Source organism: Lagopus leucura, unplaced genomic scaffold (assembly GCF_019238085.1).
Source record: "Lagopus leucura isolate 7727_CA_CO unplaced genomic scaffold, USGS_WTPT01 Super-Scaffold_100002, whole genome shotgun sequence".
NCBI lineage: Eukaryota > Metazoa > Chordata > Aves > Galliformes > Phasianidae > Lagopus > Lagopus leucura.
The window spans coordinates 917,000-936,902 of record NW_024962263.1 but is presented as its reverse complement, the minus strand read 5'-3'; the positions used below and the strand labels follow the sequence as shown (position 1 = coordinate 936,902).

At 39.3% G+C, this 19,903-nt stretch overlaps 1 protein-coding gene across 5 annotated transcripts in view; it reads right to left on the bottom strand.

Moving 5' to 3' along the window:
• LOC122178588 (tubulin polymerization promoting protein) overlaps positions 1-19,903 on the bottom strand; it is a 66,351-nt gene that overhangs the window by 11,424 nt on the left and 35,024 nt on the right. For 4 of the 5 annotated variants that reach the window (XR_006178390.1, XM_042868833.1, XM_042868834.1 and 1 more), the window contains exons 3-4: positions 18,486-18,639; positions 6,874-7,064 (exon numbers count right to left, since the gene is read on the bottom strand). Coding sequence is in view for 4 of the 5 variants with exons in the window: in XM_042868833.1 (XP_042724767.1) it covers positions 6,874-7,064; positions 18,486-18,639 (345 nt within the window). In the remaining variant the exon portion in view is untranslated. Of the gene's footprint in view, positions 1-154; positions 5,231-6,873; positions 7,065-18,485; positions 18,640-19,903 lie in introns of those variants that run through there. The other variant, XM_042868832.1, reaches the window with a different exon arrangement.

Genomic DNA, 19,903 nt, shown 5'->3' with positions numbered 1-19,903 from the left:
CTACAGTTTATGGGATAACTGCCCTTACACAAAGCCTTTATAAAGAGCTAGTATGTATTTAGGATAAATGTTACAGATATTCAGCATTTCACTTGCATTAATATTACTCTACTGAACACAGCACAGGCTGCATTATTTCACATTATTTAATTTCTTTGTTTAAAAATAACATTTGATCAAACGCAAGCATGCAGAAAAGCATCCAACATAAGCTGGAGCTTAAAGTAATTCATCACTGTGGGTGAATATTACCACATAGATTGCTGCTCTTCCTTTCTTTTTCTTTTCTTTTTTTTTTTTTTTTTTGCATTTATCATCTACAGCATCCAGAGTAAAATGTAAAGAGGATGAAGTGTGAGTACAGTTTTAGGGCTTTATTTTAAATTAACTTGAATGCAACTTTATTCAAGTCTGTGACCTGTCCTGAACAATGTGTAATAAAAAATCTTGAATGAAGTCAAGTTGAAGTTGCCATTACATGAATTACCTCAGAGCTTTACAAATGCTTTTTGCAAGCACCATATGCTGTACACTAACTCATAAAAAGAGATGCTTTAAAAATATTTTTGAAAACTAAGTCATTGGATGCTTTACCCACAATGGAATGTGGAAGGTACTTATTATCTTTCCAGGTCACGTTAGCAAGTTGGGCTCTCCAGTGTCAATTTGTAGATATATTAAAAATAATAATAATAATAATCCAAAACCAACAAGCCAAAAAGCCTCCTCTGTACTCTAGACACTCATCCGTCCCAAAATAATGCAAATACACGTGTGTGAGTATGACTACAAAGCAAGATTATTGTTACTTCTAAATAATTTTGGACTACCAGTACGTTATTTGTAAATCTGTCAAAAATACTCAGTAAATATGCTTGTTGTGTTGTTTTTTTTTTTAATTATTATTTATTTATTATCAAGTTTGCTCTTGCCAAAATCTGCCTACAGTGGGCAATCAATTATTTGGAATGAAACAACTAAATTGAAACATTTTCCAAGAACTATAAACAGTTACATCTTAAACTTGTTTTGAATCCCATCATTTCTATGTGGATTTTGAAGAAATACAGCTCAGGTGATATACTAAAACACACACACACACAAAAAATAAACCCCCAAGTACATAACAGTTATTTGTTCCTGAAAATATAAATTGATTAGACAGTAAAGATCTGGAGGATCTACCTGCAATATTCGTTAGCCTCCTGAAGCATCGTAGCTGAGAAATCTTTTGAAACATTATTTTTGAGTTAAACAAGCAAGCATGAATGCAATGAATGGTCTGGCACTAGGTTTAGGACTCTGAAGACTTAAAAGGAACAGCTCAGTCTATCATTTCCAGCTTATATCTAGTTAGCCAAATGGGCACTTGGGTGCACAAAATTAGACTCTCAATGTCCAAATGCTATTTTATGGGCAAAACTCCAAATATAGGAGGTACACACCCATGAATCATGTACCACTCCTGACTAAGAATTTCACACAAGTTTGAAATCTGCCATGTTTCAGGTACTTCATTTTCTAAAGGTTTACGCAAGGCTCGAGTCTACAAACACTGTAAGTCAGAGTCCATCTCCTGCTCCAGTACACCACGATGTACTTATTCAACTGACGACAAAAAACTTTGCACATACATAATGAGTGTCAACTTACTTCTCAAAGTTGGGTTAAAGAAAAATACAGAGGGCATAATTTTAAGTGATCTCCTCGGAGCACTCAGAGGAGCTACTGATTTATCCCTGGCTCTTTCCTACTTCCTAACAAGGGAAGAACTCTTCTTGTCACAACAAGTCTATGTCAGATTTACTGAAGAACACTTTCCTCCAGAAATAGAAAGGGAGTAGTTGTACGTGTTAAAACATAAAAACACTCCTAGATCCCTCCTTTCATGCTATGGAGATAGAATGGTAGCATTTCCAACTGGCCCTGAATAGCTCCAGTTGCAGGATTAGAGCTTGGCCCTTTAAGATTTAAGGTTTAGGACAGTGCCTACACAGTTTAATTATTTATCTGAATCTAGAAAGTATGTGTGCACACAAACTTGTACAAGTCTCATGTATTACATTACCTACCATCAACTAACAGACAAAGAAAGAACGTAATATCCACACTACAAACAATGTACACAAAGCTGTAGTTATTTAAGTGCACACACAAGGCTAACAGTCAGTTTAAAGGATATGTACTAGGTGCAACACATTACATTTTATCTATCATGAGAGTAAATGGTTTGTTTCTTGGCCAGTGCTAACAGAGAATTCTTACTCACAGATGACAGGCGCATGCCCCCAGAATACATGCAATTTCTGTAAAGCTAGTTTATATTCCAAACAGCTGATACTTATCACACATGCAGACACAAATAATTGAAGTTTATTTTGTAACTATGACAAGGCTTAAGAAAAAAAACTTTCTTAACTACAACTTTGAAGGTTTGGAGAAGGATACACAAGGACTCTCTTGATACCTCTCACTTGCAAGCCAAACTCTTAACTAGTCATATACTCTAGTTCTGGATTATCAATGAATTCCATCTGCTATAAAAATGGTATTAATTGAGCCAACAGAGGGAAAACATGACTGAAATAAATAATACATGAACTTCATGATTCCAAAAAGTTATCAGAGGAAATTTTGATTGAGGTAATATCAGTAAAATACATTAAAAATATCATACTTTAATCAAAAATATCTTTGAAGGATAACCTCTATGTTAATGAAGAACAAGGTGTGACACATCAGTAGTTTGGAAATTACCCTTTCACTTTCCTAAAGTAAGAAAGTGGCCAATGTTCCGCATTTCCTTTGGTCTTCCAAGTACTTTGTTACAATTAATCAGAAATGTTCACACTGGACTGTTGAAACAACATATAACTCAATGTCTGCCTTTCAGTAATAATACTGTGATAGCTTTGATAGACATATGAAGGACAGTAATTCTTGTTTCTGATTTTCCATACAGGTATGACTGTTGGAAAACTCTCAACAAGTAACTAAAGCACAAAGAATGAGTAGAGGAATTAGCAAACAAGAGCTAATAATAATAATTAAAAAAATTCTTCTGCGCATTTTACTTAAGATTTCCCATAATATTACTCTTTTGCCTCAGTCAGGATTTGAATTTGTTGTTCTCAATCTGGTATAGGTAGTCTTATTAAGATTGCGAACTATTATAGTATCTAAGGCTTTAATTTTAAAGAAACGGTATAATTTGAGTTTGTTCTTAAATACAGTTATCACGAAAAGCTGCCTGAACTTTTTGATCATGTTTATCTCAAAAGAATGTTCAGCAGTACTGAAAGCAAAATTATTAAGAATAGTAGGGTTTTATAGATGATATCACGTAGAAGAGCACTGCAGATGGGCTGCTGAAAATCAGACTGGAAAGTCTGAAGGAATGAATTTAGATGACCAAAAAAAGGAGATGAGTGCAAACCTTATTAAGTACACGTCCTTACTTCAGGCATGTCATTTAGGTAGTCTAGAACAGTGGTGCACAGGATGATGAGCATGCTCTACTGCACCTCTTGACCTCTCCTTTCCCATAATCTCTGAATTACAAGCTGTGCTTGCTGTCCTAACAGTGCAGGGAAGAGTCAATGAACAAATAAAATACACACTTGGCTTCATTTCCAAATAGGCCTGGAACATTAACAAGCATGGCTAACATTCAAACTATTATTTAGGCTTTTCACTACCCACCAAAATTAGTGAGAAAGTAAGAGCATAAATGGGTGGCTGAAGTTCTAATACACAGATATATATAATGCATCTATGATTCTATGGTTTTATGCTTTCATTCATAGCCTGCGTCTTCTGTATCAAGTGTAGAGAGGAAAATGTTTACTGATTACTACTTTTCCAGCCACAACTTCCTTTCTTCGCTGTCATATCAAATTTCTTTTCATGGATTTGATAGAGATTTAAAGCTATCCATCTGCAGTGAAGAAGAAAAAGTGTGTCCTTCAAAATAGAATACCATATGCTATCTGAAGCACCTTTTCAGGTCCTGATCCAAAACTTAATATATCACTGTATATATTGCACAAATTTGCATCAGGTCCATCCAAAGTGTTTTGTTCTTGCAGGAATTTCATACTGTAATATAAAGTTAAGCTCTAGCAGACTTCTGGCTAGTTCCATCAGCCTCTTCCAAGTATGCAGTTTTGTTCCATTTCAAGTGCCAGCTTGTATCTGTCCCCACTCCCAATTCTTTTGCATGCCTTCTACATCTTACGAGTGTGCCTATTTTGCTCATGCCATGGACTAGCAATTTAAAACCTAGCAAGTCTGTAAAACTTTTCTAACCTGTCATTCCTCCTTCTGCAGTAACATTTTGGTATCTGCATTTGTGTACTTCAGAAAGCCTATCACTTGTGCACCTTAGGTTAGGTATCACCTACTATTCCTGTCATGACAGCTAGCTAGCAACAAACAGCAAGATCAAAAACGTGTTGGAAGAGCTCTGCAATAGACCAGACCTCACCTTTGATTCAAGCAGGGTCCAGATCTTTTCAGCTACCAATAAGTTAAGTCTCCGAATCAACAGGAAGAACAGGGGCATTGATCGTGCCTGTAACTTAGCTGAGGATTTGTCAAGAGTTACAGACTTAGCCTCTTTACTTACAAAAAATCTACAGGCCTATCCCAGGGTGTTCCTGAGGTGCACAGGCATGAATGCTGTATCACAAAGAGGGTTCTCTGCAGTTAGCCAGTCTACTGCCATGCTGGAAAAATTTAATCGTTGCTTGTATAACAATGTGTTATTTTCTTTTTCGGAGTGTGACAGGTAAGCAGTGCAACAAAGGAGCGTGTGCTCCTTCACTCCACTGAAACTTTTCTTCAAGAGCACTAAGTTAGTCAAGACTTCAAAAAGCTTCTCATCCTGAGCATCCTTAGATATGTCAAAAATCTTCCCAGATAAGCAGAGTCAATCATGGGAAAAAGATATTCAAATCCTTACAATAGCATGTGCTGAGTCTTCGGCAAACTTCCTTCCCTCCTCAAAACAAAAAACAAAACAAATTATAAACAAACAAAAAATCTTCAAGTTCATGAGGAAGTCCTTGTATTTGCACATTGCTGTTTGCGTTCAGGCTGATGCATGGGTTCAAAGGGTCATTGGAGGCTGAATTACAAGAAAGGCCAAATGTCAAAAAAACAAAACATGAACAGTTAGGGACTGAAAACCAGTGCGCTTTCTGTATATAGGCCAAATACAGATTGTGACCTGCAAGAAATATGATGACACAGATCAGAGTATACAGCTTATAACTCTGAAAGGCATGCTGATCAGAGTAGGAGAAAAACTGTAAACTTATCAGCCTTTATCCACAGTCTAAACATTAAAATCAGTGCATCTTTTTGAAAACAAGCAAAGCAAAACTACTAGAAGGTGTTTTTAAATACTCCAAAATATATCTTTTATAATTTTACAGACAGAGCAATACGTCAGAGTACTTGTTCAGCTCTCACAGAAAATTGAACTGGCCTTTTCTCTCTTGTTTAACCAGTAATATGTATGCACACATATACAAAGACAAAAAAAAAAAAAAGAAAAGAAAAAGGAGAAGAAGAAGAAGAGTGATTTTTATTCCTGTTAGCTCGTTTTGGCAATCTGAGCCAGAGGCAGGTCACACCCAGCTGCCTGTACCTTAAATGTATGCAATTGTTTTTTCCATAGAAATATAAAGCTATTCCCATCAATAAAATCACTCCCAAGTAAGGCAGCACAGAGAAACAAATCCTTTGGCTTCAGACAAAACTAACAGAACACGTAGCCTGGGTATAACGGTATATTTTTCTGTGTGATTAATTACAATTCATTATAATTAATTATGTGGATATTAATATTATATATTTCCTTAATACAAAAGGCCATAAACTTCCATTGCATGTGTTAGAGCTTAAAGGGGATATATGCCAATGCATGTGCACAACATTCACTTAATAGCAATCTGATTGGCAGTGTTTAGTCATATTCAAGGTTTTAAAGCATAATTAGTTCAAATTTGAGAACAGACTACAAAAAGACCTAGAAGACTTTCTTAGCAAGATCTTGTTCCTCACCCACCACGTTAGTACATTAGCTCCATCTAAATCCAGCCAGTCAGAAACGCACTACAGTAAACACAATAACAATGCAGAAAGAACAGACACGAGGACAGTAAGGGTTGGTATTTGCCTCTCCTTCTGCTGACATAAATACATCAGAACCTGTATTGTCACAAAAATATGTTTTTCCTTTTTTTTTTTCTTTTCATTTTTCATAAATGGTGTATGAAATTTACAGATTAGCGCCTTATATAATACAACAACTTACTCCACAATAATACACTGTTGAATCTTTTAAGGAAAGTGCCAGATCCCATAAAAGACATTTTTTTAAAAGCCCCAGAACAGTAGTGAAATCAAACTGCCTAAGTAATGGCATACTTTTCAGAAATGCTGCTATGAAAGAACCTTTTTTCAGAGGGTTCTCTTCTACAACCTCAGAGCAACTGGATATTTAGGAATGTTTGAATTTTTTTATTTATTTATTTTTTATTTTTTGCTCAGATTGACAAAGTGTGGCATAACAGCTCTTGACATTGCTTTTTTCTTTTCGTCTAAAGAGCTCAACAAAATGATGTCCTTTTTGTACTGGTACGTTTTCTTTTGCCAATATACACATAAGGAATGTAATGAAGTGGTGCTATGCTGCAAGTTGCTCAGCAGATGTTAAAATCAGTTCCAGTTTCTGAAAAAAACTTCTTGAACACATAGTCTTAGCATTCACAATAACTGAAACACGTGGGACTCATCTATGTCATTCTTAAAAATATATTCTCTCTTTCCCTTTCTCCCCCTGTATTTTAAACCTTCAAGCCTTACTTGCTTCCTTGTACTTTATGATCATATGTGCCTGCATGCTTATAGCCAGATACATATCCTGAAGTATCAACCAGATCTTCTCGGCCAGCTTTGCCTTTTCCTTTCCCACTGGGATCAAACCTCTCTTTGTGAGAACCCGTGAATTTTGATGTATCTGTAAGGCGTGACACAGTTGGAGAAGAAATCGCTTTCTATGAGAAGAAAAAGACAAGAAAATACACATCAGAAATCAAGTACTCTCAAAACAGATACTGTTCACAGTAACGAGGCTACCAATGGAGAGTATGTAAATTTCTACACATTTCTAGCAAAACTAAGCAAAAATATTTATTGGCAATATATTTAACTACAATAAGCATACAGCCAAGAACAAAACAGCGCAAGGAAAATTTTGGTGGAGACTTCCAACATGAGACACTTCCAATTAGTAACGAAGTTTCAAGTATCAAAGACATGAACACGCCATAGGGAGCTGCCATGTTTAAAACCTGTTAACTCAACATCCAAGCACAAAGGCCCAGCTCCAGCAATTTAGAATGTTTTAGTTTCAGCAAAACAATGTAACTAGAATTCCTTATTTCAAGAGACTGAGATTTATTCTAAGCTGTAGGGGTTAAGAGAGAACTAACAAATAAGGAGGACTGAATGTCAGACTTTCTCCCATGTTGTTTTGAGTAATACAATACTTAAAATCAAAGTTTTGCTGTTGCTGAGACAAAGATAACATGAGTGCACAAATAAGGTATTTCACAGAACAGTATGGGAGCACACCATGTGTGTGCTTGAATTGGGAACGGTCACTTTGATCTTTAATTTACATTTTAAAATCAGAAGAGAAAGCATACTAAAAGAAAAGGGAAAAAAAGATTTTTTATTCCAGTGAAAATGGTGCTAAGATGAAGAAAGTAATACAATTTGGGTATCCTTGTTTGTGTTACCATATGTTAGGATGCATTTTATAGATAAAAGTGACACTGGCTTCCTTGAAGTGAAGTAAATGTGCTGGGAAACACCCTTCATCAGAAGCTTTGCTCCCCACCACCCCCATCTTCAGCCTAAATAAGTGTTCATTAAAACCTAAAGGCTCTCAAAATAACACATAATTCTTCCACAGAGTAACGTAGCTTGAATGTCTTGAAAAGCTAAACATAAAAACATCAGAGACTTGGAAAACACACACCAAGAGAACAGAATACGTAGATTAGCCTAGAATGAAAGCTGCAACTGAGTCTTGTTCACCACAAAAGCCACATATCCTCCACACCACTGAAATAAAAGCTGTTTTGAGGGAATTTGTCTGCCCACATGCATTACTTACTGAGAATCTCATACTATAAACTCCTGCTTTTCTCCCTCCTAACATGCACAATACTGCTGTGCTCTGCAGTGTTGCTTTTACATTATGTCTTGAGGGGACAGATAACGCAGAGCAGGAGTTCTGTCACTGAAAGAAAATGACTTCTGGAGCATATTTTTCTTAAAAAGCACTGCTCAATGACCTTTGGGAACTTCTGCTCGGTAGTCTGAGTGCACTATTTGCAGCTGTAGCCATTTTTCTGTATTGAAAACAGAGAATAAGACTACACCTATGAAGAAGTATTGCAAGAAAACATACAGCTTTCTCACACATATTGGCCTGCTAGCAACTTATAACCAGAAAACCCATGTTCACAGCTGAGCTAAGTAGGAAAAAAATTGTGTTGTGATCAGTAACTGTGTTAAGCAGCTCAGCCAGGTAAAATGAAAATGCACTACAATGTATAAGCTGAGACATCATGAGTAGCAAGGTAAAAACTCCCGGCCCGGCGCCCAACAAAGAAATTGCTCTACTTTCCTCAAAGTATTAGTAAATTGAACATGCAGGATACAGTCACAAGGGAACTCTGCCCACTGGAGATTATTAGAAAAAAAAAAAAAAAAAAAACAAACAACAACAACAAATGAACACACTTCTGTAAGATTGTCTCCTTCATAATGCTGTTTCGTAGACTAGCTCTGAGACATGAAAACGTTCTGTTATAATTTGTTCTTCACCTGCAACTCAAGCACTTTCTCAATGTTCAGCAATACAGTCAATTATAGAAAGGTGACAAAACAGCTCTATGCTTTAGTACCCCTATGACAAATCTTAAAGGAAAAAAAAAATCATGCTGGGACAATGGTTCTGACCTTTGTCTTCATATGTGTTCACTGACATTTTAAAATACTGACACGTGCACGTGTGAGAAGAAAAAAAAATGTCAGAACTCTAAATAAAAGGTTCACTGACACCACGGAAGAAAAAGAAACTGTTTTTGTCCAGAAAAAAAAAGAGAAAGGTTAAACCCTAAAGCCCCAGAAAAAGCAAAATCACAAATCCAGAGCAACAGCAGCAGTGATGCCACATCATGTGCTCTTTCAGCCCAAGATGGATCAGAAGGCTTCCTATATCAGAGGAGTTACAATGCATTAAACAAGCATAAGAGCAATTGCTGTGAAGTATGAAGACTTTCTCCAAGTTGCTTTTCAATGAGTAATTCCTGAAGTCTTTCCTAAATTACATGTGAAAATCAGAGATAATAAACTGCCATAATAAAGCTATGCTATTCACCTCGCTTCTCCCTTCTGTTCTCCTTCTGTGTTCCTGATGACGAATGCTTATATTAAAAGCAAAACATTCCTTCTCCTTTGGGTCACAAAAACATTAAATAGAAGGGCAGGGCTCAACTAAGCATCCTGCTTTTTTATTTTCCAAATCGACTTTGCCTGTGTAAATATGGAGTAGAACACACACAGTATAAAATGTTTCTCTTTTTACTATCATTTTTATCATGAATGGCCTTTATGAACTCAGTGTGCACATCTTCCATTTGTTTGCAGGAACAAAAGCATGACCAGCAGGTTGAGGGAGGTGACTGCACCTCTACTTTTCTCTCATGAGACCCCACCTGGAGTACTGCATCCAGTTCTGGGGCTCCCAACACAAGAAGGCATCCAGCACTTGAGGTAGATCTAAACAAGGGCCATGAAGATCATTGGAGGGCTGGAGCTGCTCCCCTATAGGGACAGGGTGAGAGAATTGGTGGTCCTGAGCCTGGACAAGAGAAGGCTCCAGGGGGACCTTACAACAACCCTCCAGTATCTGAAGGGGGCACAGAGGAAAGCTGGGAAGGAACTTTCTGTAAGGCCATGTTGCATAGGGGGAAATGGCTTTAAACTGGATGAGGGTATATTTAGACTAGATATATGGGAGAAACTCTTTACTGCGAAGGTACTGAGACACTGGGACAGGTTGCCCAGAGATCCTGTGGATGTCCCCACTCTGAAGGTGCTCAACGCCATCCTGGATGGAGTTTTGAGCAACCTGGTCTAGTGGCAGGTGTCCTCTGCCTATAGCAGGGGGGTTGGAACTAGATGATCTTAATGGTCCTTTCCAACCCAAACCTACGATTCCATGATTCTGTGATAAAATCAATCAGCACCTCCAAAAACTCTACAGAGACTAAGCTGGCAACCAAAGGGGAAAAAAAATGTAAAACCTATTTTCATTACTAATTCCAGTTGGGTAGTGCAAGACAAAGAAAATAAAGGGAGTGAGGGAAATAGGGGAAGAGAAGCTGACCATTGTCAGTGGGAGAAATACAAAAAATACTGTGACCAGCACAAAGAGCTGAATGAGGACAATTTCCACCTGAGCACCTTCTTTTCCACTGGGATTCACAGACAAATGATTCTGTCTCATCACATAGCAGTTCTGCTCCTGATCACCAACTGCTGGAACTACTTACTATCTACAGTAAGTTACATAATCTAGTTATACTTTTCTAGTGGCAATAAACTACTTGGAGCAACTTCTCTTTTTCCATTTTGTGAGCTGACAGAAGCCTTCATTTTTCTTCTGCTCTATCTGCACATGGAGTTCACCACAAAGTAGGCATACCACAAAAGATACACGTGTACATAAACATCTCAATTCTTCTTTTTAAAACTCTCATTACGAATAAATGTTTTATTTTGCACAACAAACTTAAGTATAATGAATGTGTAAACTGTTGGAAAATCAAGCAAACCTGCCAGCATAACTCCCAAAATATCAACACTTTTGTTCTCCAAGACCGACCATTCTTCCATTCACTCACATAACTGTTTTCATTAACACAAGCCTGCAGTGTAACCTGTATTTTTACAGGTATTTTCCTGGAAAGCTGCTTTTTAACTGTATCTCCAAATTGGTGGAAGCACCCCAGATGAGTCAGGAATGGCATGCATAACCGTTCCCCATCCCTTTCAACTGAGTCTCCCCTCACACTACAGTCACACTGAGAAGATAACAGGCCATTGTCTCAGCAGAAGCTATAGAAAGTAAAAAGGAATTGTCTTTACACTAATTGATTCAGTGGTTTAAAATGACTGCATAGCTTTTGTTAGCAATTCACTACTCTTTCCCACCTTGCAGAGAAGGGCTGATAAAACAGTGAGGAACTTGGAGTGTGTGCCATACAGGGAAGAGCTCAAGGAAGAGGGTTTGTTCAGCTGTAGTGGGTAGGAAGGAAGGAATAACCCTTCTGCTGTTTTCAACAGTGGAGTTACAGAATAAACAGTTTAAAAGTGCACAGTGGGACCAGTTTAAAAATACACAGTAGGAAAAAAGAAAAATATCTTTTTAAAAAAGGGAAAAGAATAGATAACTGTCGTAATTTCGAACATGGGAAATTATAACTAGATGGGAATTTTTTCCACGTGGAAAAAAAATTCTTCACCATAAGGTGAAGGCTAAGCCTAGAAACACCTTGCACAGAGAGGTTTAGGGATTCTATGTCACTGGACGTTTTTGCAGCTTAAAATCATAAAACACAAAATGACCTAGGTTAGAAGAAAACTGCATTTGAGACTGGATGCAGTGCAAGCCCTTACTAACAGCAAAGCTCAAAAGAAAGTTTCTGAGAGCTTGCTCAGAAACTACTACAGTTCAGTCACTGTATTATTTATTTGCTGGTAACATCCAGAAACTTTGTAAAGAATGACAACCAAGAAAAAAAACTTTTCAAAGGGAAGGTGGTTTTTTGCTGTCCTTTTTTGTTTTATTTTTTTTCCAATATTTTTCCAATTTTCTTTTCCTTCCCTGTTTTCATGAACACATCAAACTTGAAAGAAAAAGCTAGATTTCATGGATGCTTCTTCCTCTCAGCACGCAAAAAGAACGCGATAACTAACTCATCACCAGATGTCCCTTGCATGTGGTACCGCTTCCAGGAACAATTTCAGATCATTAAGTCCAACAGTACTCTGACCTAACACCATCAATGGAAAGCGGTGTAATGCCTAGTTAAAAGGGGTAGATCATGTGTTGCACATTCAGCATTTAAAAATGACCCTTTCTTCTCCTCCCCAGTAGTACTAGCTCTAGACTCCAGCTCTCAAGCATTTCAAGACCTACATACTTTGTACCATGGTGTTGCTACAGTTTTCTTTAGCAGCGGCTTTTCAGATGTTTAGATTAGATGTAAGCGCAATAAAGAAATCAACTGATAATAACAATAAATCTATAATCACATGCAGCTCACTGACAGTGATGACCACTTTCAGAAACTCTACTTAACAGTTCAGTAGTAGCAGGCACACGCTTTCCCTTCTCTAAATATAAAAGTTACTCATGTCTAACTATAGAACAATTAATGCTTTAGACAAAAAGAGACCTCAAGGGAGAAAAAAAAAAAAAAAAAAAAATTGAAAGGCAAGCTATCTGCTCAGATAGCCTGTTCCATGCCCACAGGCTAATCATTATCAGATTTCTTACAATGCGGTCCAGGATCTTGATTTATTTAGATTCATCAATTCACAGAAAGATTTAGGTTGGAAGGAACACTTGCATACATATGAGCTTGTATCCAGTGCAAACTCTCACTCGCAGCAAGGCTTTAATGAGCTTGCTCAGAAACTTATCCAGTCAAGCTCTGAACACCTTCAAGGATGCAGATTCCACAAGCTCTCCATGAAACTTACTTCAGTATTTGGCCATGTCTGGGGTAAAAACAACCACCACATCTAACTTTAAGAAGATCAAGTCAGAATGTACATCCTCCAGTCATGTGGCTAGAGACAGAAATATCATCTCCCCTTAGCCTTCTCCAAGCCGAACACGCCAAGTTCTCTCCACTTCTCCTCATGCATTACACGCTTCAGCCCAAGCATCGTGGTGGCTCTGCACTGGGCTTGTTCCAATGTATCAATCTCTTTCTTGCACCAGGGAGTCCCAGACTGGACGCATCACTTGAGATACAGTCTCACAGTTGCCAAATAAAAGGGCAGCATCATTTCAATGGATCAGCTGGCTATACTCTTGCTCAGGCAGCCTGGATGGGAAAGACCCTTTCTTGCTGCACAAGTTCACTCGATACAAGGACTGTTGCTAACTCCTGTTCAACATCATGGCCACAAGATCCTCTCCTGAAAAGCTGCTTCAAGACCTGTGGACCCCTGGGCTACTGTCTTACATAGGATTAATTCATTGCAGGCCAAGGAAATTGCTTTTACTTCTGCTGAACTTCATAAGGCTTACCATCAGCCTGTTTCTACAGCCTGCCAAGGTTCCACTGAATGGAGTCACTGACCCCTAGCATATTAACCACTCCTCCCAATTTGGAGTCTTTCACAAACTTGCCAAGAGAACACTCTGTCCCATCCATCTGCCTGAAGAGACACCACAAGCTGTTGCTGGCTGACAGCTGGACTTGGCACTACTGACTGCATCTCCAAGCCCAACAGACCAGCTATTTCCCTACTCATTTTAGGGCCACTTTATCTAGTCCGTACCTCCCCAGTTTGGTGATAACGAGCTGGCTCTGAGGTCTTACTGACATCAGAGTATACTATACTCCCTGTCCACAGCATTTATTAGATCCGCCACTTCTTTGCCCTTAGAAAGAAAGGCCTTGCTGCACCAGCTGCTCCAAATCCTTTCCTTGCCCTTTGCATGTTTAGAAAGTGCTTTTGAGATAACTTGCTTCATAGCCTCCACAGGGACTGAAGTTATGGTGACTGGCCTGTAGGTACTTGGATACAGTCACCTACTAGCCCTCTCTAAGGATGTATGTGACATTTGCCTTTTCCCAGTTACCGTGAACCTCTCCAGTTGCCATGGCCTTTTGAAGACAGCAGACAGCAGCTCTGCAATGACACTGGCCACCTCCTCCAGCACCCTTGTATGTAACCCATCTTGTCCGACAGACTTACACGTGTCTAATTGCTGAACCGATTCCTAATTCCATCTTCTTCTACTGTGGTTACTATTTCAAGCCAGGGACCCATGAACCCCAAAGGTTAGGCCCTACCAGTCAAAACTGAGGCAAAAAAAAAGCGTTGAGCATCTCCATCTTTTCCATGTCCCTTGTCACTAGATCCCCATCCCCACCAATCAACACATGCTCTTACTTTTGCTAATGACACACTTAACAGAAAGTTCTTATTTGCTCTTCAGCGCTCTTTGCAGCCTCAGCTCCAGCTGAACTTTGGCCTACTTCATCATGTTCCCAATACATAATCCATATACATAATAAAATACCATATAGCCTCTCCCTCCTTCCGCCTTCTGTACATTTCCTTTCTTTGTGTGAGCTCAGTCACAATCTCCACATTCATCCATAAATAAGTGGTTGGAGAGTTGCAGCCAGAGTGTTTTTCAACAAATCTATGTTCAGGTGGAGGCAAGTGCCAAGTCATGTCCCTCAGGGGTCCATCTTGGGAGCAGGAGTTTTCAACAAATTTATCAAAAACACAGGTAGTAGAATCGAGCAGTATGCCCTCAGTAGGCTTGCTGATGACACCAAGATAAGTGATGCAGTTGACACAACAGAAGGAATGGATGAGATTCAATGGGAGCTGGACAAGCTTAAAAAGTGGTCCCACGTGAAAACTGAATGAGGTTCAACAAGGTCAAGTGAAAGGTGCTGCACCTGAGCTGGGGCAATCCCAGACGCGTTCAGGAAAAGTCACTGGGAGCAGCCCCACAGAGAAGGGCTTGGAATTCCTGTTGAACATATGCCAGCAGTGTGCGGTCACAGGCCAGAAGGCTCACTGTATCCTGGACTGCAGCAAAATAGGAGGGCTAACAGGACAAGGGAGGAAATTGTCCTCCCCCTACTCTGCCCTTTGAAAGTCCATCTGGAATACCACACACATTGCTGGGGCCTCCAGCACAAGATGTGGAGCTGTTGGAGTGGGACCAGAGGAGGACCACAAAGATGATCAGAGCAGTGGAGCTCCAGTGAACAAAGGCTGAGGCAGCTGGACTTGTTCAGCCTGAGGAAAAGACAACTCTAGGGAAGATCTCATTGCAGCCTTCTAATACTTAGAGGGAGCTCATAAAAAGGAGGGAGACTGATTTTTTAGATGGTCTTACAGTAATAGGACAAGAGCAAATGGTTTTAAACTAAAAGAGGGGACATTTAAACTAGATACTGGGAGGAAGTTCTCTACTCAGAGACCAGTAAGGCACTGGAACACACTGCTCAGCAAAGCTGTAAATGCCAATCCCCTGACATGTTCAAAGTCAGGTTCATCTGCTCCCCAGGCAATATGATCAAGTGAGTAGTAACTGTCCAATGCAAGAGGTTTTGGAATTAGATGATCTTTGAGACCCCTTCCCACCTAAGACATTCTATAATTCTGTGTTATTAACTAATTCTTCTTTCTGGTTGTGCACTGCATATTCAACTGAGCATCTCCACAAATGGTTGATCACTGTCTCGATTTTTTTTTTTTTTTTTTTTCCATTTTAGAATAAGTCTTTTAGATTGCCTACTCCCAGATATTTTGTCATGGCTGATAACAACTTTGAATGCCAAGGCATAGGCTTGTGAGGTTTTCTGCAGCTGCCTAAAGAGAAAGCTTTGTCTTTCTCCTCTGCTCGATCAGTAGGTCTGTAGTTCACACCTACTACAACATCACCTGTGTTGGTCTGTTCTCTTCACACACAAGCACTCTACTCATTTGTCATCTGACCTAAGCCAGATCCCCATGCAGTCAGGCTACGGCTTCATATTGAGCACAAGTCCTCTTCCCCTTTTTCCCAACCATCTTTTCTGAAGATCCTCCATTCATCCTTCATAACACTCTAGTCAGAAGAGCTTCCACTATGCTTCCAGAACTCCAATGACATCACAGTTCTGCAACTGTGGGAACTTATAATTTGTCCTGCTTGCTCTCCATGCTAGGTGCTTTCCTGCACAGGTATCTGAGACATATCACAAGTTCTGCTTCATTTACAGAACAGTGAGACCATCCTCTGTCAAGTTTATTACTCAGGCACACCTGTTCTGACTCTTACGGCTTTGCTTCTTCAGGTTATGGTAACTCTACAGTTTAACACTCTCCTCAGTAGATGCATCTCCGCTGCCTGCAAGTAGCTATTAGTCTTTTCACCTTTTTGCAAGCACTAAATTCAGGATCAGCTGACACTGACAGGTATTGTTCACCCTCACCACTGTTCAGGGCATCATAACTACTCCGAAACTGGAAATCTGGAGGTGCAGCAAATCCACAAGATTCTAAGAAGTCACAAGCCTTTGCCATCTTTACAGTCTCTCTCCATTTGCCTCAGTTTCCAAATGGAGACCAGAGGTGAGCGGTGTTCTTCAGCGATTAGTGCTGGAACCAGTGCTATTTAATATCTTTATGGGCAACATGGGCATAGGGATCATGTACACCCTCAGCAAGTTTGCTGAGCACATCAAGCTGAGTGGTGCGGTTGACTTCTTAGAGGGAAGGGATGCCATCCAGAAGAACCTGAACAGACTGGAGAGGTGTGACCATGCCAACCTCATGAAGTTCAACAAGAACGAGTGCAAGGTCTTGCACCTGAGTTAGAGCAATCCCAACCACAAATATGCACTGGGTGGAGAATGACTTGAGAGCAGCTCTGAGGAGAAAGATTTGGGGGTGTTAGTTGATGAAAGATTCTACATGAGCCAGCAATGTGCATATGCAGCCCAGAAGGCTAACTGTATCCTCGGTTGCACCAAAAGAAGTGTAACCAACAGGTTAAGGGAGGTGATTCTGTCCCTCTACTCTCCTCTCTGGAGTAGTGTCCAGTTCTGAGGTCCACAAGACATCAGGCTGTTGGAGTGAGTCTAGAGGAGGGCTACAAACATGATCAGAGGGCTGGAGCTGCTCCCCTACAGGGACAGGGTGAGAGAATTGGTGGTCTTAAGCCTGAACAAAAGAAGGCTCCAGGGGGACCTTACTAACAACCTTTTAGTACCTGAAGGGGGCTACAGGAAAGCCAGTGAGAAACCTTCTATAAGGGCACGTTGCAACAGGACAAGGAGAAATGGCTTCAAACTGGATGAGGGTATATATAGACTAGATATTAAGAAGAAGCTCTTTACTGTGAGTGGTGAGACACTGGGACAGGTTGCCCAGAGATCCTGTGGATGCCCCCTTCCTGAAGGTGTTCAAGGTCATCCTGGGTGGAGCTTTGAGCAATCCAGTCTTGTGGGAGACGTCCCTGCCTGTAGCAGGGGAGGTTGGAACTAGATGATCTTAAAGGTCTCTTCCAGCCTAAACCATTCTATGACTTCAGTACCCAAGTGCTGAAATGCAGAAAACAAAGGAGTCAGAAGTGCATATTCATTTAGGCCTCACCATTCAGAGGAAATAAATATGCACAATTCAGAGGAGAACCCCTTGAAAGAAAAACAAGTTATTTTGATGAATTAAAACGACCCAAGGAGAAAAAGAAGGTCCATCATTAAGTATCAAAACTACCCCTTATTTCAAATGGAGCACAAGAGCAATAGGATGAAGTCCTGTAGAAACCTAACAAACTATACAACTCAAAAGGGATTTCTCCACTTGACATTTTCACTGCTCATTTGTGCAAAACCAGTTTCAGGAAAGATTATTCGCTGACTAAACTCAGGGAGACAACTAACTTTGAGCAGCTGAACTAGACTGAAAGGACTATTCAAGACCATAGTGAACAATCCAATATCTACTGAATCAAGTACAAAGTAAAAGCTTGTCCAACCTGAACATTTAGAAGGATAACCAAACCTATGTACATCAGGTTTAAAACTTATTTTATTAATGTTAGTAGACTTATCAAAGTTTACATGCCAAAAAGAAAAAGACAACAAAACAAACAGAGAGCAAAGAAACCAAAGACTAGACCAAATGATAATTATTTCTGGATTTCTGGTTTTCTGGGATTAATGTGGTTGACTTTAAGGTCGTTTTTGTTTTGTTTTGTTTTTACTTAATTTTTCTTGGTATTTCACCATCAACTACCATCAACGTAGAACTGTTTAAAGAGGTTCTGAATTTACTTTTTTATTTGGATACAGCACTCCTCATAAACATCTGTGTTTCAACCAGAGTAGAGCTCTCCTTGATTTTTTCTGATCACCACGTGGTACTACAACTCCCAGCAGAAGCAATGACAGTGCCATACACACCACAGCACAATAATCACGCACTGCATAATCTTTGTTTTCACTCTGCTCAGTACAGCTGTTGCCCCCCGGCTCAGAGACACACTGACTTGGATTTGGACTGCAGAGGGAAGCAGGTGAGTATAAAGCTAGGATAGAACAAAAGACAGCTAAAATAATCCATCCATTAGAACAGTAACATACCGTTACTCCAGATATAATTGGTGCTTTTCCTTCAATTAGTTTATATATTTCTTGAATTGCTTCCTCATCACTTTTTTCTTTAAATCGCTTCTTGGAGAGTTCCTGAAGAGCTTCTTTAAATTGTTCAAAACTAATAGTTCTAGAAGACTTTCCCCTGCCAAAACATACAGAAATTTAAAGAAATTATAAGAGAACACAACAAACACCCCAAGAATAACAGAATACTCTTAGTTTACCACAGGGAATGAGAGAAAACCTAGCAGAAAAGAAAGAGCCATTTGCACCATTTCTCAGCTCACTAAAACATCACTTTCTTTTTTATAAACATCAGTAGGATAACACTGAAATAATCCCACAGGTGTCGGTTCAGAAATAAAGAGGAACTAGAGGAAAGACTAGCAAGCTATCAGAACGTCTGTAGCTTAAAGCAAGACACTGATTGTCTGTAGATCTGTATCCATTCCATACCCATATCCAAATCCAAAAAAAGAACAGAAGCATCTTTGGTGAGTTTTGTTTTTGTTTTTTTTAATTCCTTAGCTGTCAAGAGGATGGGACCAGCTCTTTTCAGTGGTGCCCAGCAACAGGACAAGGGGCAATGGGCACAAACTAGAACACATGATGCTCCATCTGAACACAAGGTATTAATATAATACCTTTAATTATGTAAACTTCTTTATGTTGAGGGTGATAAACCACTGGAACAAACTCCCCAGACAGGTTGTGAAGCTTCCCTTGGAGAGGCTCAGAACTTGCCTGGATGCTTTCCTATGCAGCCTACTGTAGGGAATCTGCTTTAGCAGGGAGGTTGGACTAGATGATCTCCAGAGGACCCTTCTAACCCCTATGATTCTGTGATTCTTTGAATAACAGTTCATGTCACTTTATTCACAGGTTCAATGTGTTCACAATTAAATTTAAAATTGCAATTGGTGTTACCCATGCTAGTGTACCATTAGAAAGCTTAAAAATCCTCTTTTATCAGAGACAAATTGTGTAGTGATTAATTTACATACAGTCCTTGTTTGCCTTCTTACCATCACCTTTGTAAAACATTCACATTCATGGAAAAAAAATACAACAGTCTTACAAAGCCCCCAGAAATTCAGAGCTGAAGATTTCCTGTTGTATTCACCAATGGGAAGCCCATATTCCCACACTAGTAAGTATTTGCTTAGGTTTTGTTCCAAAGGAAAGGATTTTGCTAAAACAACTTCTCCTATTTAGTAAATTACAGACTCCCTGATCTTCAAATGAATTTACACATTAAAATTTATGCATTAGTTTTAAGCTAAAATTCAGCAGGTCAAATAGAAAAATTTCCAAAAAGATGTTTTGACTGACACTAAAAATGGTACTAATTAAGGCTACAGCAGAGTAATCAATGATTTTTTGATTGCTAATGAAATAAGGAAACC